At 37.5% G+C, this 16,896-nt stretch overlaps 1 protein-coding gene across 2 annotated transcripts; it reads left to right on the top strand.

Moving 5' to 3' along the window:
- The first annotated feature begins 1,123 nt into the window (after positions 1 to 1,123).
- Positions 1,124 to 14,884, top strand: LOC111505431 (monocarboxylate transporter 9). Of its 2 annotated transcripts, none has more exons than XM_074181486.1 (7): positions 1,124 to 1,216; positions 3,688 to 3,952; positions 8,256 to 8,645; positions 12,493 to 12,615; positions 13,125 to 13,598; positions 14,335 to 14,526; positions 14,640 to 14,884. In XM_074181486.1, exons 2-7 carry the CDS (start codon positions 3,799 to 3,801, stop codon positions 14,807 to 14,809), a joined length of 1,503 nt encoding a protein of 500 aa, XP_074037587.1. In that variant the 5' UTR covers positions 1,124 to 1,216; positions 3,688 to 3,798; the 3' UTR covers positions 14,810 to 14,884. The 2 variants fall into 2 exon arrangements, with proteins under 2 accessions (XP_074037587.1, XP_023016001.2); XM_023160233.2 differs by lacking the exon at positions 1,124 to 1,216 and adding an exon at positions 1,689 to 1,919.
- The last annotated feature ends 2,012 nt before the right edge of the window (positions 14,885 to 16,896 follow it).

The following is a 16,896-nucleotide window of genomic DNA, read 5'->3' on the forward strand; positions in this document are numbered from 1 at the left end:
TTCTGTGTGAGAACCAAGGAGTGGGCGACATCTTGGTTCAATAACTCGAAAGTCAAACTCAAGGAAAACTATAAATTGAAAGTTGTACTGAGAATATGTGTGTTAATCAACAAATAGGGGGGTATTTTCTATTAGTTCGGACCTTTTCTGTCAATATTGACAGTTTATCAGTGTTCTGTTCTGTGAGGATAACCGAACGTAAAGGAAATAGGTCGCGAGCGGATAAAACACCACAGCACGTAAATATCACCTATGTGAATCGAAAATCATATCAATAGGAAGAATCTCTATTTCTGTGAGAAGACCAAGGAGTGGGCGATATCTTGGTTCAATAATTCGAAAGTCAAACTCAAGGAAAACTATAAATTGATAGTTGTACTCAGAATCTGTATGTTAGTCAACAAATACACGTGTATTTTCGGACTATTACTTCGGACTTTCATTGTCTTATATGAATCTATTATGATTCATATAAGATGAATGAATAGCTAAAATATCAACTATGTTAAACAATAAAACGTGAAATGAATATACAATAAAACAAATAAAATAATCAAGATACGAAATAAAAATGACCACAGAGTAAAAAATAACAGAAAAAGGTGCAAGATTGAAAATACAAATAAGCAAAAAAATCAAAAAATAAATTAACAATGATTTCCAACCAAGTTACTTCACAACGTTTCGATTTTTGTATTCACAATCGTCTTCGGGTGATGACTGGACTATTTATTCGAGAGTTGATTGTTTATGGGTCATTCGAGCGCTTTCTTCTATCCCCTATTTTCTCTTTTTTCGCCTCACCGGCTTAGCGGGAGTCGGCCGTTGAAAAATTCTGGCCAACACAGAACCTTGTGGAACACCAAGAGTTGAGACTGCTTCATTCATCGCTTTTAAAATTATTGATTACTACAAGTTGATTTCGAAAATAATTTTGAAATAATTTCTAAGAAACAACTCTTATTGCTGAGTTATGAAAAGTATCTTATTTTCAATGAGGTATTACTCGACCCCAAAAAAAATTAACAGGATGGTGGGTTGAAGGTTAAATTTCCCTGGCAGGTATGCCACAACCCTGTATGTTTATATTGTGTTTTAGGTAAAAGGTAATATTTTAACCGAGAAACATATGCGAGACTAACCTCTGTTGCATTAATGTCTGTCGGATAAAATTCAATATCCAGCGTGGTAGTAGCCGGAGAAGTAGTGTTTTCCGGCAAGTATTTACTAGAACCTACGGGGTAGGTAGTTGGGAGAGAAAAATGCTTCGGGATTTTATTTCGAAATATTTATTTTCTTATATATATGGATCTCTCGTCGATACAGTACCTATTCAAACTTAATATTCAATAAAATTTTGTATTCAACTGTATTGACAGTTTTTCGAATATTTGACAAAAGTCAACATTTTCACGAGTGTATGTGTAAAGTTGAAATGAAGTGAATGCATTAAATACTACAGTGTGCCGCTATGAAAATTCTGTCCTTTTACAAAAAAATATTTTGTTGTATTTGCTGTTGTTTTCGTGACACCACTACAACAATGTATTTCTGAAAGAAAATCATAAATCGAAGATCCAAAACATTATGAACGACAGATAAGAAAATCAAATTGTAAAATGATGTTTACACCACTTAGATTATCAACCTTATCAGCACTTCAATTGCTTTTTAATTGGATAGCAAGATTTTAATTATTTATATAATATCACGTCTCATATCAACTTCAAACAAATGAAGAGCTGGAACGGAAGACGTCGCAGTGAATTATCTCAAATGTATCATCGAAATGTTCAGTGAAACGTTCAAAAAGCAGCAATGACACTTTAGGGGCTGATATCATCATGAAGAAAACTGTGCGAAAGGCCCCAGATGGAGGATACGGGTGGATCATTGTTCTGGCTGCATCTTTGAATGGTGTAAGTGAGAAAACTTTTTTAACGGGGCCCCAAAAATGTGGAGTGTTTCAAAATATTCGACTAAATGATTTTTTTGTATACATCAATGATTAGTGAAATCAGGAAGGAAGACATTTATTATCTCACTTTACTGAAAAAATTATTCTCGTTACAACTATTTTAAATATTCGATAAAATAAAAAAGTGGCATCTTAGTGAACAGGGCTTAGATTTCAATATGGAATTTCTTTACTTGTCTACTATCGTTTGCTAATTCTGTGTTAATTTACTCAACCGAGTCTGTTATACAAAAAATACAATTAAAGACCTGTGAATGTTCTTCAAAAATTTCCATTTCCCACCAGGATTACTTATATTCATTATTTTCAATGATACGACTAACATTCTAACATCTGGAAAATTATCTTTGTTTGCCGCTGTTTGTTTGTTGCTACACTACTTTGGAATAACAATTATGGAATCATATTGAAAGCGACAATGTGTGTTGTTCATGAACAAAACGAAAGACTGGAATGACTTCAGTATTTCTTCTTCCTTGCTAGATATCGCTAATACTGAAAATCCCTAAAAAATTGTACTGGATGCTTTGTACTGAAAAATATTGTGAAAGATTTTTTTCTCAGCTAACTCACAATCTCCTCTTTTTATCAAGTTGTGTAGTACATATCTTATGCATTCAGTATTTGTCTTGCAACAGAGAGTTCTAGCTTTGCCAGTCCAAATGGCAGGTTAATCTCTTGTTTCACTCTTTCAACAACATAAGAAGATTACATGCCAAATAAATTCAACTCTACTTTATTTCTACCAAATACGTGTGTCTAATTCTTTGATAAATCAGCATTTTCAACAGCTCTCAGCATGGATATGGTCCGAAAAATAAAAGATGCTTTAGACAGGGGCGGCTTAAGCCCATGTAGCGCCCGTGTGCAATCCATACCCCCTCTTGTGTCAAAATAGAGTAAGTTCGTACAATATGCTCGACTAAACTCCAAACCTCGCTAGAACGCGTTGCCATAAGCCTAATATCATAGTTTTGTCTCGAAACCAGTTACAGCGAATATGGCGATAGAGGAACCTACTAAAAACCTGTGAAAAATGTTTCATTGAGGCTAAACTTTCTTTTTGCCAGGAAATTTGAATGTGACAATTTCAGTCGATCGTTCAAATCGTAGGGCAGTCATTTTCAGAGCGTTTCGACCTTTCCAATACGTTTTTAACCATCAAAAACCGTATGGGAGCTAACACTCAGTTCTTTCGCCATCCCACGCACCGTTTGTGATGGTCAGTCTCCACAAAGGGTCCTCAAATCCTCGTCCTGGGATACTGTAGGTCGACCATTTCGGGGCTCATCGAGGCTGAATTTTCCGGAACGCAATTTCGCAAACCAACGTTCGTTAACAGTATCATTACCAAACATTTTTCGGGCGGTTTTGGCAGCGCTTCGTGTAATTTGAATTCGTAGAGAAAAATTGGTCAAAAACCGCCTAACGACATCATATAGTAGTAACAAGCTGAAAAAACACAAAAAATTAAACTTTGCAAAGAAAATTATCAGCAACAATGTATGGAATACAAAATATTTATTGGGATATGGAGCTACGAAAGCACATGACATTAAAACGGTCATAACTTTTGAAATAACCATATATGGATTTCCAGAACCGTTCCATCAAAAAAAGCTCGAGTAAAAACTTTTTAATACTGTGGAATTATGCGTCAGAATCATTGGGGTTTCAAGAAATTCACTCATTATGTCTGTTTTTTTCAGTTCATTGGAGTTTTATCCGGTTTCAGCCTGGTTTTACTCGGCAGCTTCGAACACCTCAACCTGTCAGCAACTCAAGGATCCTTCATCATCAATTTGAACTCTGGTTTTGGAATGTTGGCCGGACTCATGAACGGGCCGCTCATAAACAAATTCGGATACAGAAAAATGTCCTTGATCGGAGCTTTTTTCATGTCGGCGGGCATTTTTTTGCTGACGTTCACCGAATCCATGACCGGATTCATACTAGCTTACGGACTTATGGCATGTGAGATTTTTTGTCTATTAAGTTAGTTGTACACTTATGAAGATACAAGCGACCTGATCCGGTCAGCTTCTAACTTATAATATCTGTCTCAGAGTAACAAAAGACAATAGAGAGGCCTTTTCCATCCTTACATTGAAGGAAGCATAACTTTGTTTACAGGAAGTGAGTTGGACCATAAAACAGTGGCGGTTGGTTTAGTTGATAATCGGAGGGATATTATATATTTATAAAATAAATCATTTCAGGTGGAAATATATTCTGTTGAAATAGTTTCTACAGGAAATCTGATTTATTATTAATAATTAATGAAATGTAGCCAGTTTTTCAACACCCACTTAATTTTTACGTATGTATGTATGGTTAGCGGTAAATAAGGTTAGTAGAAAGATGAAGACAATAAAAAACTGTACCAAATGTGGGAGATCACACCCAGTTAATAATTACCCAGCATATGGCAAAAAGTAAAATTTCTGTAAGACAATAAATCATTTCGAAACGGTTAGTAGAAAGAAAACAAATTATAAGCAAGTAAGTGCAATGCATGTTTGTCTGATTATTACCAAGAATATAACAATGACATCGATACAAAAGTTCAATCGTCCCAATGGAAAAGCCCAGGAGAGTCAATACCAAAAAAAAAGCACGCCAAGTTTGATCAAATAAATGTCAAGGTTTCCCACACTGCTCTTCTTCGATTACCGTGGCGTAGTGCATCAGGAGTTCTTGCCACATGGTCGTACGATCAATAAGGAGTAGGTATTATCAAGAAGTTCTACGCAGCTTGCGAGAAGCAATACGAAGAAAACGTCCGGTATTGTGGAAAAACAATTGATGGCTTTTGCATCACGAAAATGCACCTGCTCACTCGTCATTGGTTGTTCGTAATTTTTTGGCCAAAAACAACGCCGCAATCATGCCTCAGCCACCGTATTCCCCTTTCACCAACAGCAGTAACGTTAGTTACAAATACAAGATTTCTCATTTTTCATAATGATCTCCTACCACGTAGTAACGGCTACATCCATCAATTCATTAAACCAAATTTCACTTTATTTAATAATATTTAGTGATATTGCATTACAGATTCCACGAATGATTTGAATTTGTGAAAAATGACGAGACACTTGAGTTAATTGGTTGAGACTGATTAAATACTTGAATAATGTTTATTAGAAGTCTGTGATTGAACAAATAGATTAATATTGGTTTTTATGAATATCACAGTTGAAACGCATGATAAATTCTAGAGTCTAACAGCCAATGATCTTCAGCAGCAACATCAATATTATTATTAGGTTGTTTCAAAGGTTTTCTCCGTTTTCATGAGTCTCCTTCAAATTGTAATATCTTAGTAAATATTCATCAAATTTAATCTAAACAAGCGCCATTCAGGTCAGTGAACTTTTGCCAACGTAACACACGTCAACTACATTTCATTAGTTCGGACTTCCATTGTCTAGTATGATATAAATTTATTGCCATTCTTAGACGTATTGGTGAAGAGAACCGACACTAAATGGGAAACTCATACAAGACAGAATCTGAACCAGAAATCCAACCACCATCAATCGACCAAGAGAGGAATCATCAAGACTCTATTAGACCGTGCTTTCGGGCTCTGTAATACAAAGGAAGGTCTCGAAAAGGAACTGGGCATCATCAAAAATGACCTTCAACGGAATGGTTACTTTAACTAGAAGACAGCAAAAGCTCCACAAGGAAGAGAAGTCGCCACAACCAGTACTTGCACTTCCCTACATCAGAGGATTGTCGGAAAGGATAATATGGGTTGGAACACTATCCGTAGCAGCCTCACGGAAACCAGGCCACTAAACGCGGACTGCATTTACCTGATGTGGAGAATCATACCTCGGTGAAACTAAGAGGCCATTGAATGTTCGCATTGCCGAGCACAAGAAACACACACAGCAAGGAGAAACCACCAAATCAGGAATAGCAGAGCATGTTCGGACTCATCAACACAACATCAAGTAGGCTCAAGCTGAAACCATCCACAAGGAGGAACACTGGTTTAGAAGAAAATTCAAAGAAGCCGCATATATGTTGTCCAACAACGCATTTAGTCAAGCTAGCGTAGAGATACGCAACATATGGAAACCTCTAATCAAGCGGAACACGGCCAACTCCCGCCAAACTGTCAGCTTCCGCTGAAACCGATGAAGTGGAGAGAGAGAAGAGGAGATAGGTGAAAGCACTCGAATGACCTATAAATAGTCGAATCTTGGATGAATAAGTCGAAGACGATTGTGGATACTAACAATCGAAACGTCGTGAAGTAACTTGGTTTGAAATCTTTCAATTTGTAATTTTCATTCCTTGTTAATAATCTATTTCTGTAAATTTCACTTCGTGTTAATAGGTATTTCATTTTTTTTTTTTTGTTTGTTACTCTCATTATTATTTCATTGTAATTTCAGTTTATTGCTTAATATAATCGCTTTTTTTTCAGCTAACTTGTTCATTTTTTAATATTTTGAAGATTCTTTTAGGGATTTCAAATCAATTTATACCATACAAGACCATACAAGTCCGAACTAATGAAATGCACTATGAAACATTGTTAACCACATTCAAACAAACGAGTCGATTAGTTCCGTCAGCATAAAAATTATGTGCTCGGGATTTGATGAAGTCGACGAAGGCCGTTATTGCATGTTCCTGATTAACGAAGGTTTCACCGGTGAGAAACTTGTCGAAGTGCTTGAAAAGTTGGTGGTCGATTGGCGAAAGGTGTGAGGCAGAACTTTAACGCTTACTTCGTTTAATATTCGCACGTTGCTTTGAAAAACGTGTGGACGAGCATTGTCGTGGAGCAGGATGGGACCTCTTCTGTTGGCCTGTGTCGGCTGCTGCTGACGCAATTTTGGGTACATTTCGTTGATTTTCTAACAATAGCACTCTGCTGTGATGGTTTTGCCCGGTTGCAGAAAGTTATAGTGAATCACACCAGCCGCTAACCACCATACAGTGACCATGGTATTTTCTCGGTGGGTTTTCGCTTTTGGGAAGTTCCTGGGTGGCTTATCGGTGACCAACCACTGTCCTGAACGTTTCCTGTTGTTGTAGAGGATCAACCTTTCATCACACGTGACGATCCAATCCGAAAAAGGATTGTTGTGCAGAAGCAAAGAAGAACAGACTTCCAAGCGTGATAATTTCTGTCGATCGTTCAAATTGTGGGACCACCACTTTTCGAGCTTCTTGACCTTCCCAATACGTTTCAAACCATCGGAAATCGCATGGGAGCTGACGCCCAATTCTTCCATCATCTCACGCACCGTTTGTGATGGGTCAGTCTCAAATCCACGGCCACGCAGTTCGGCAGGAAATTATTTTGTAATCTTACAAAGTTCCTCCCGTTCATTGGTGTTAATTCAGAATACATTTGGTTGAATTTTCTACAAGTTCTGGCAATGATTTGATCACACTGTCCGTGTATAATAAATAATTTCATAAGAACTTCGTTTGAATAATCAATATTTGCATTCATTTTTGGCGATTTTTTGAAACACCGTCAATAACCGTTTATAAATTACTTATAAAAGTAAACAAACTGCTATAAGCTTGATAATTCCACTGCTACCTAAATCCAAATTAAAAAAAAAAAATGTTTCTAGAAGAAGCGACTTTATTGAGAAAACTTGACGATTTATGTATAGGGACATGATATATCATCTTGAAGCATTTTTCACCATCTTTCAATTTACCGAGTAATATACAGGGGTTTTCATTTGAAAAAATGAACTTTTGACTACTTCTATACACAATGGAAATAATAGTAATTTTAGCACGCCCTGTATGATATGGTGTTATTTGAATATTTCGAGTTTGTCCAAACTATCATCAAAATATCAACTTTTCATGAATTGAGAGTACTGATGTACTTAATTTCAATTAAGGTTATGTTTTGGATCATATTTAGCACAATTTATTTTTTATCTCGAAAACAGATAGAGATAAGTATAGGACATTGACAAAAAAGTATTAAAATACCAGAGCGATTCCAAAAATGTATTAATTTACGGGGTGTTCCTTTAAAAATATAAAGTTGCTAGGACTTTTTGATAGAAGTGGCAACGCCGCAATGCTGAACATATTTTAGATCGATAGAACAGGTAAGGAAATGTGAGAGCTGAAATTTTCAGAAAAATCATGCTTTGCGTTTTCCAGAAACGACCGTGAGTCACACATTTTATTCCGTTTTTCAAATCGGTTTGGGGTCGTCGCAGTCTAGTAGGTATCTCTAATCGGAGCTGTAACTTAAACCAACCTTTACTTTCAGCCATCGGAGTTGTCCTGACTCGCTCCTCCTACTCCTTGGCCATAAGTACCTACTTCAACGAAAAGAGAAACAAAGCGTTCGGTATAACGATGACGATAGCAGGACTGGGTCCGATTCTGATGCCGCAACTGCTGGACCTCCTCCTGGAATCATTCGACACCAAAGGAGCCATCCTGATCCTCTCCAGTATCTACGCCCAAACTTTCATTGCTGCTTGCCTGCTGCAGCCCGTCAAGTTCCACTTGAAGGAAGTTCCGGACGAAAATCAGAAGGAAAAGCTGTCGAAAATCGAGGAGGTGGACGAAGAAGACAGTGCTCTGGGGGAAGACCACGAAGTTCTTCACGAAATTCCTAAAATCATAGTCAGCAAGATTCCCAGAGTTAGAAGCAGTGAGTATGAAGGGGTGCTTTTTTCGCCGGTATTTTGTCGACTGTTTTTCGAAGTATGCATCGCTGAGAAAGAGGACATTCAATAATAATAAACGATTTAATCGAAAGGTTAGGTACAAGAGATACTAACCTAACCTCACAAATGGCATTTCAACATCTGCACATGATAAACCAAGGCAGACACTACTTTTCCATCAAATCTAAAAACTATAGTATATTCGTCAAAATAGCGAAGAAAAGCTTTTTCTTTGACTAGCCAAGCTGGGGTTACTTTGGCGTTCTCTCTCCTGGGTCGTAAGCCCGCCCGAATTCTCCTTTGCGGTATACATTCCCTTTGAAGGCATTTTTTCGGTGATTGAGTTCCTCATGAAGACTCTCTGGTTCACAGGTACGTCGTGCCCATTTTGGGATGACTCCATTTGAAGAAAAAGAATGTGCTGTTTCTTCAAGACAATACACCGAGTCACAAGTCAATGAAAACAGTTGCAAAATTGTATGAATTGGGTTTTGAATTGCTTCCGCATCCACCGTATTCTCCAGATCTGGTCCCCAGTGACTTCTTCCTGTTCTCAGACTTCAAGAGAATGCTCGCTGGAAAGAAATTTAAGGCCGATGAATGGGTTATCGTCGCAACTGAGGCCTATTTTAAAGCCAAAGAAAAATCGTTATATATAGTTCGAATACAACTATAATGAATAATAAAATCAAATTTCATCAAAACATTTCTTTTCATTGTTAGCCTACGAACTCTTCAGCCCAACTGTTATGTTCTTGAATTACCATTCTCTCATCGGTTTCTTCTTTTTTGTTGCTATATTTATTTTCTGGCCTTTTATATTCCGAATTGTATACTCCTTTTCAATTTTCTATTTTTTAATTTGAATATTTGCCTGCTATTTTAGTTTATTTTACTTTTTCTTTCGTCTACTAATTGGGTTTTGTCCCATGTTTGTTCGTTGTTACTTATTTCTTCTCCTATTTCACTTCAATTCTCGTCAGATTTCTGGTTGCTGTCTTTTCGTGTGTCTTCTAATTTATTATTTCCTACGATATCTCTCCCCACCTACTTCATAATTTATTATCTAATTATTTAATCAATTGCTCTGCAAATTTCTTTATTGATTTTCTATTACAAAAAATATTATCACTGCCGATCCCTTTGCTCTTTTCTTATTTGTGTCTTATGTTTTCCACTCATCTTTACTCACTGAAGAGTAATCGATAACTTATTCGATACTCTTCTTTTCCCTTGCCTTCTTTTCCTTTCCCTACAACTCCTTCTTTCATTTAACTTCCCCTTTTACTACATAAATCTTTCATTTTCTTCTCCAGTGCGATTTCAGTTTTTAAATCATTCTGTTTATGAGGATGTTCAACAAAGAAGATTCGATTGAGAATTGATGTGAAAATCTCAGTATTCTTTTATCTTGTGGAACAATTGATCATATACTTAAAGTTAAATGCAAACACAATCAGAATTTATAGGTGTCAACAGAGATGAATTAATATTTACATAGTACTGAAATATCCACTGACAGAATCAACGCATTTCATTTCAATAAAAACGATGGAAAAATTAGTCACATGATGGTTTTTGAAACCTTTATCACTAAAAATTGTTTGATCAAAAGTACGTCACTAGATTTAATAAATCAGTTGAACTGAATGAATTTTGAAAACTTTCTTGATACTCAATCATCAAATTTATAAAAGGCTATTTCTAACTGAATAATTGACGGTCAAAAAATTGAGTTGTTTTAAAAGTTCTGCCCGTTTTAATATCCCGAAGTGGTCGACCTACAGTAATCCACGACGAGGATTTGAGGACCCATTGCAAACAGTGCCTGGGATGGCGGAAGAACTAGACATCAGGTCCCGTGCGGTTTTTGATGATTAAAAAAGTATTGGAAAGGGTAAAGAGCTCGAAAAGTGGGTGCCCCACGATTTGAACGATCAATAGAAATTGTCACGTTTCGAGGTTTGTTCATCTTTGCAATTGCGCAACCAAAACGATCTTTTTTGGATTGGATCGTCATGTGTGATAGAAAGTGGATCCTCTACGACAACATGAGACGTTTGGGACAGTGGTTGGACACAAGTGATCCACCCAGGCACTTCCCAAAGGTGAAAAATACCATGTTTACTGTATGGTGGTAAACGGCTGGTGTGATTCTCTATAACTTTCTACAACCGGGCCAAACAATCACAGCAGTCATATTGAAGGAATGTATCGAAAATTGCGTCAGCACCAGCCGAGAATGGTCAACAGAAGAGGTCTGATCCTGCTCCACCACAACGCCCTTCCGCACGTTTCACAAATCACCGTCCGAAAAGTAAACGAAGTGAGCGTCTCACTTCTGCTTCACCCACAATACTCCCCAGACCTCTGGCCAACCGACTACCATGTTTTCAAGCACTTCGATGACTTTCCCACCGGTAGAACCTTCCCCGATCAGAACCAAACAAAAACGGCCTTTTTAACAGCGGACTGTAATAATTTTTTTTTGTACCTTGGGAGCTGTCTGACTTGTCTATTTAGTCCAAGTCTCCAGAAAACACTGCAGCGTCTTGGGCTTATTGCGTTTATTCTCCCATCTTCTCATGACACCCATTCCATCAGTCTCGTTTCCGGTACTAGTTTGTACAGGTTCTGTGTTGGATGTTCATCATATTCTGCTGGGCGTAATCTTGTACGTCCATATATTGCCTGCCTCCTGTGATTCAGTGCCTTACATTCGCATAAGATGTGTAGAGCTGTTTCTATCCCTTCGTTGCATAATCTGCAGCTGAGGTCTCCGTTATACAACCCCATTTTATTCAGGTCTTCTCTAAGCGGACTATGACCGGTTAGTAACCCTATATTGAAGAAGTTCTTCGGTTCTTTTCTCGGACGGTTCCCTAATGAAGGTTCTACTGTGTTTGTTGCCAGGTATTTTTGTCCAGTACTCTGTGTGCTTCTTATTGGTCCATGTCCTAATCTAGTTTCGTATCAATGATTTTGGTACCCCCAGAGCTGGTTCAGGATCTATAAATGAAGTTGATGATCCGCATCTAGCGCATTAGTCAGCTTTATCATTACGTGTGATTCCTGAATGCCCTGGCACCCAGTACAAAGTTAATTTGTTCCTGTTTGCATGTTCATTCAGTTCTTCATGGCATTCCCAGACTAGTTTTGATGTCACCGGGTTTGTCAGAGCCCCTAGTCTCAATTTAATAAGCCTTACTCACTGCAAGATAGCTTACAAGACGGACGTATATAGTCAGTCTGAATTGGCCCATCCTGGCCTCCCCCATTATCACAAAGTGTAAAGGAGTTAGATTCAGGAGTTTCCTCAATGCAGCTGTTGGGGTAGTTCTCATTGCTCCCGTCATTCCCAAACATGCAAGTCTTTGCACGTTGCCTGGTTTGTTGATGACGGTCGCCTGCTTCATCTTTGGCCACCAGACCAGAGATGCGTATGTTATCATGGGTTTAACCACCATCGTGTATAACCAATATACCATGTCTGGTTTTAGCCCCCATGTTTTTCCATAGGTGCATCTGTAATAAAATAGAAAAGAGCGTGGAAGATGAATTTCTAGAGATATGACTTTTCAAAAGTAAGAGTCCCTTTGTTTTGAAAATTCCCACAGTAAATGCAAATAGTGCTTGATTACTTGGAGAAATGTTTGAGTTGAAGACGAGCTAGCGACCCAAAATACTAGCTATCGGAGTTTTTTAGAACATAAGGCCCATTCATTAAGTTTTAATGAACTAAATTTCTTGGGGTCGAGTTGAAATTCGAATTAAGCTAAATGTAATTATATCTGATCGTATTTTTCATCCTAGATTTCATTTTGATTTCAGATTCATATGTGACTTCTCGAGAACTACCATTCCGCAGAAAGGATTCCATCATCTCGATAAGTTATGAACAAGAAATTGCAGGAATATATGGCTTAGACACCAGCGTGATGTCTCTCGAACCAGGTAATATGCATATAAAGTATTTGAAGTGAATTTTCTTTTTATTTAGCAACAAAGTATCGACTTTCTTGTTTAGCCGCTTCAATGTTTAGACTTCAATGAGTGTGCTGAGTTCCCAGCTATGCTTAATGATATTCGTAAGCTGGAATGAAAATGGAACAAAAGGACTGTCAATGAACAGGTCTGTTCAATGAATAGTGGTAGGGACTGTGGCACAGAACACCCTAGTTAGAGTGTTCTGTGACTGTGGTATCACTGATTGAGTCTGGCAACACTGTGGCGTTCAGCCGAGTGACATGCTTCCGCGATCACAATCCGTCGATCTGACACGTTGATCCAAACAGGATTAGATCACTCGTTAATTAGTTGTAAACAGTTTATGAATACAGTTTTACTCACAGTATAATTCTGTGTTTGTTACACCCACCCATCATACTACAGGGTCCCTCTTATTTCTTCATCCACTTTTAGTTTTGGTGCCCAAACAAATCGTTACAGACAATGTTTTTCAGGTGCATTTCCCACATTGGAGAGACAACAACACACCAAAACGAAGTTCCAATGGTGGAGGAGCGCCTCAACGGTGAACCTAGAAAGTTCCGTCAACATATTCGAGGCAGACCCAAAGGAGGAGAAAGTTTACAACGAGTTGAGTGAGAAAACAAAACAAACCTCGGCTTGTGAGCAGTTCCTCAAGTTCATCGTCAAGATTTTCGACCTTACTTTACTGAAAGACTACACCTACTGCAGTATCATGTTAGGGATCTCTCTGACGGTGTTTGCGGAGATTGACTTTTCGTTGTCGTTGCCTTTTATGTTGAGCGAGTTTGGGATGTCGACCACGCAGATAGCAGAGTTTCTGTCCATCCTCGGGGTTGCCGACATCATCTTCAGGTTCCTGGCGTCTTATATCGGGGATTTGCTTGATAAGTCGCCGAGAGTTATGCACCTCATTTCATTGATGGGCCTGATAGTGGTTCGAAGTTGTAAGTATTCAGTATTTTCGTGGTCTGAACTGACTATCAGCTGCGGTACAATCTTCCTGGTACTATTTAAAGGATCTTCTTCATCGCATCAAGTATAGCTTCTTCTAGTTCAGGCGTTGTTATAGTTTCTGGTCTTACACCACCTGCATTTTTATTGAAACTCCCAGTTTCATATAATCTTGTATATAGCGTTCTAAATGTCATGAAACAATTCAAATTCTTTCAAGCAAATACGTGAATTGGAAGATGTTTCAATTTCAACTTCAGTATTCTAAAACAAAAACAAAAAGTATGCACAATTCCATCTTTCAATATTCCAAGTTCATAGACATCAAAATTTATACGATTACAGGATATAGAAATATAAAACAATCTCCAAATACGCAAAGTTGCACGGATGCGTATTAAGCAGTTTACATTAGTATGGTGACCGGAGCAAAGTTGCAACCTCAGCATATGAATCTTTATAAATATTGAGGGACGTCAAGATCATAAACAGAAAGTATTAAGAAATTTATTCAGTATGCATTGATCACTCACTGAAACGGTTCCAGAGCATTTTTTAGAATACAGCAAATCTTTTCATCGATCCTGCTGGGTATCAGCTACGAAAAAGTTGTATTTTTAGTTGATTAATCTAAAAAAATAATAAACTGTAACAAGTCAGTGACGTACTTTTTTCCAATATTGTTGACTGTGCTGAAAATCCTGAAATTAATCATTTCTATCTTCACAGTGATCTCAATCACCATTGAAGTTGACTATCTCTTCGCTTTGGCAGTAGCCTTAGGAGCAGCAAAAGGCATCAGAACAGTGTACCTGTCATTGACCTTGCCTAGTTACGTTCCTTTGGATAGATTGGCCTCGGCATCTGGAATCCAGCTGGTTTTCAATGGACTTTTCGTTATAACGGGAGGCACCTTCCTAGGTAAATTTTTAAGAACTCAATCGGCAGTTTCATTTCTATAAAAATGATCTTTGAAATTAGAATGAAAATTATCAGGCTTGCTATGATGGAATGCGAGAGGTTTTTGTTTTTAGGTTATGTTCGTGACGCCACAGGAGATTACAAAGGAGGGATATTCTTTTTGAATTGTGTGACTTTTTCTGTAGTTGTCTTGTGGACTATTGAAATGATTTTCACGAGGAAAAAATCGAAAGCGGAAGATCAAGAGGAAAGTATGAAAGTTCTCAGTGAATCGGAAACCTAATGATGATACGATCGAAAATTCGGTTTCTAGTATTTGTGATTTATATCTAAGAGAATAAAAAGTGATATTTTTGTATGATGGACTTTGATTTACATCTTCCCGATTTCATTATTGATTTTGATTGTGGTTGCTATCGAGTGAAAGGAACCTGTGGTGTATACAGAATAATCCCAAAACAAGCATTTTTCCTAATTACCAGAAATGCAGTGCTCATCACGACGCGCGTTTTCTCAATGCAAGTTGCCATCTTCAGGAGATAAAGACCCATAACATCTGAGATCGACTTTGAAAATCAGCTTAGATAACATAAATTAGAAAAATATCGAATTTCATTTTGACTAAAAACTTGCACAGAAATGTTCATCAATTTCTTTATTTCTGTTGAACTTCTCTTGGTGTTTGTGTATTTCTATGGCTTCGAAATACATTCTTGTTGAATAATAATTCGATGTCGATAGCCTTTCGGTATTTTCGAACAGTATCTTGTGCTGTGAACTCTCGCTGATTTAAGTGGATCTCTGCTGTCTTTTGCTAATTTCAGATTCTTCGTTGGTTTGAAGACTCTGTTCATTTTCTTCTTCTTTAAAATTTTCCCGATTCGGTTGGTGACACCTTCTATGTATGGCAGATATCAGCGCCTTGGGGTTGATCTTCACCGGTGTTTCTTTTTTTGACCCTTGGACGCGTAGTGCAGATTATGTCTTTTCTGTCGAAGCCGTTCGCTTGTAAGACATTTGTTGGGTGTTTTATTTCGTCGTCGACGTACTTTTCTTCACGTACCTTTGTTCACTAGGGTGTTGAACTTCAACAGAAAGGAAGAGAGAACATATCTGACAAAGATCTGTCATACAGCATTGAAAAGCGCCAAAACAAAGCCAAGACAATCAAATCACGCGGGAACTACGCGGGAACCCGCCATTACAGAAAGTGCGCGAAAAATCAGCGCTATAAATGACACGGCAGAAATGGGAACTTCAGTTTCAGTTGATACGTCAAGAAGACTACTTCGACCACTCTACTGAAGATGACTGCCGTAGTTGAAGTTGAAATTTTTGGAGATTAAAACCAAAGCACCACGACAAAACCCGGAAACCAACCAAAACATTGACGCCAGCCGTAAAGGCGTACACATTTACACAATTAATATCCGGGGAAGTAGAAGACTAACGTCGGGAAACAATTTATAGTAATACACAGCTGAATTTGTTATTACAGTGGCTAAAAAAATCGATAAATAAAATAGATCTGTATTTAAAAAATAGATTTAATGATGAAATCTATCGAACGAAACGTCGCACTGCAAATTGGTTTACATTAAGATTATAACGAGTATGAAACAGTATTGAAAGTTTTTCATATCATGGCATTGAAGAAAAAAGATAATGATGAAAATAATGTACTAAAAACTGAAAAATAATTCTGAAGGTCCTAGCTAGCAGCCTTCACACCACTCTCCTCAGCAATCTACGGTATATTGAGCAGATAAAAAATAATAAATTCGTTGCATCTTTTTCAATAGTCTCATTTGATACCCATATGAGGTCGTCGTGAAATAATATACAATCCGCCATTTTGTACCTGCGGCCATCTGGAATCTGCATCTTTTTCACTAGTTAAGCTCTGTCATTTGATACCCATATTGAGATAGTTGTGAAATATTATATAATCCGCCATTTTGTAACTGAGGCCATCTTCAATTTTTAAGCTGATTGCATGAACGTCAAAATCATCTGATTAGCGTTTTGCCAACACAGGTGTAAATTTCCTCGTTTGTGATTTTTAGAAAATCTAAATGTAAAGTTATTCAATTTATTATTTCTGAAGTAGCTGAACAATTACATATCTACAGCAGAGTTACTAGCAATTTTCAGAAAATAATCGTTGATTTCAATCACCGAATTTATCAATACAGTCGTTTAGATTCCAGATGAATTATCAGAATTGGCATATTGCTTTTCTTCTGTTAACAATGAATCAAATTCTAGACATCGTTATCAAATTCCTAAGAACTTGTACACAAACATACACACTGCATGACATTACTTGAACTTATGAAAAAAAAAACACTTGAAGGAACGCGCAAGAAC

The sequence above is a fragment of the Leptinotarsa decemlineata genome, unplaced genomic scaffold, assembly GCF_025532065.1.
Source record: "Leptinotarsa decemlineata unplaced genomic scaffold, Ldec_3_MD MMD2_tig00026314_RagTag_RagTag, whole genome shotgun sequence".
NCBI classification, from domain to species: domain Eukaryota; kingdom Metazoa; phylum Arthropoda; class Insecta; order Coleoptera; family Chrysomelidae; genus Leptinotarsa; species Leptinotarsa decemlineata.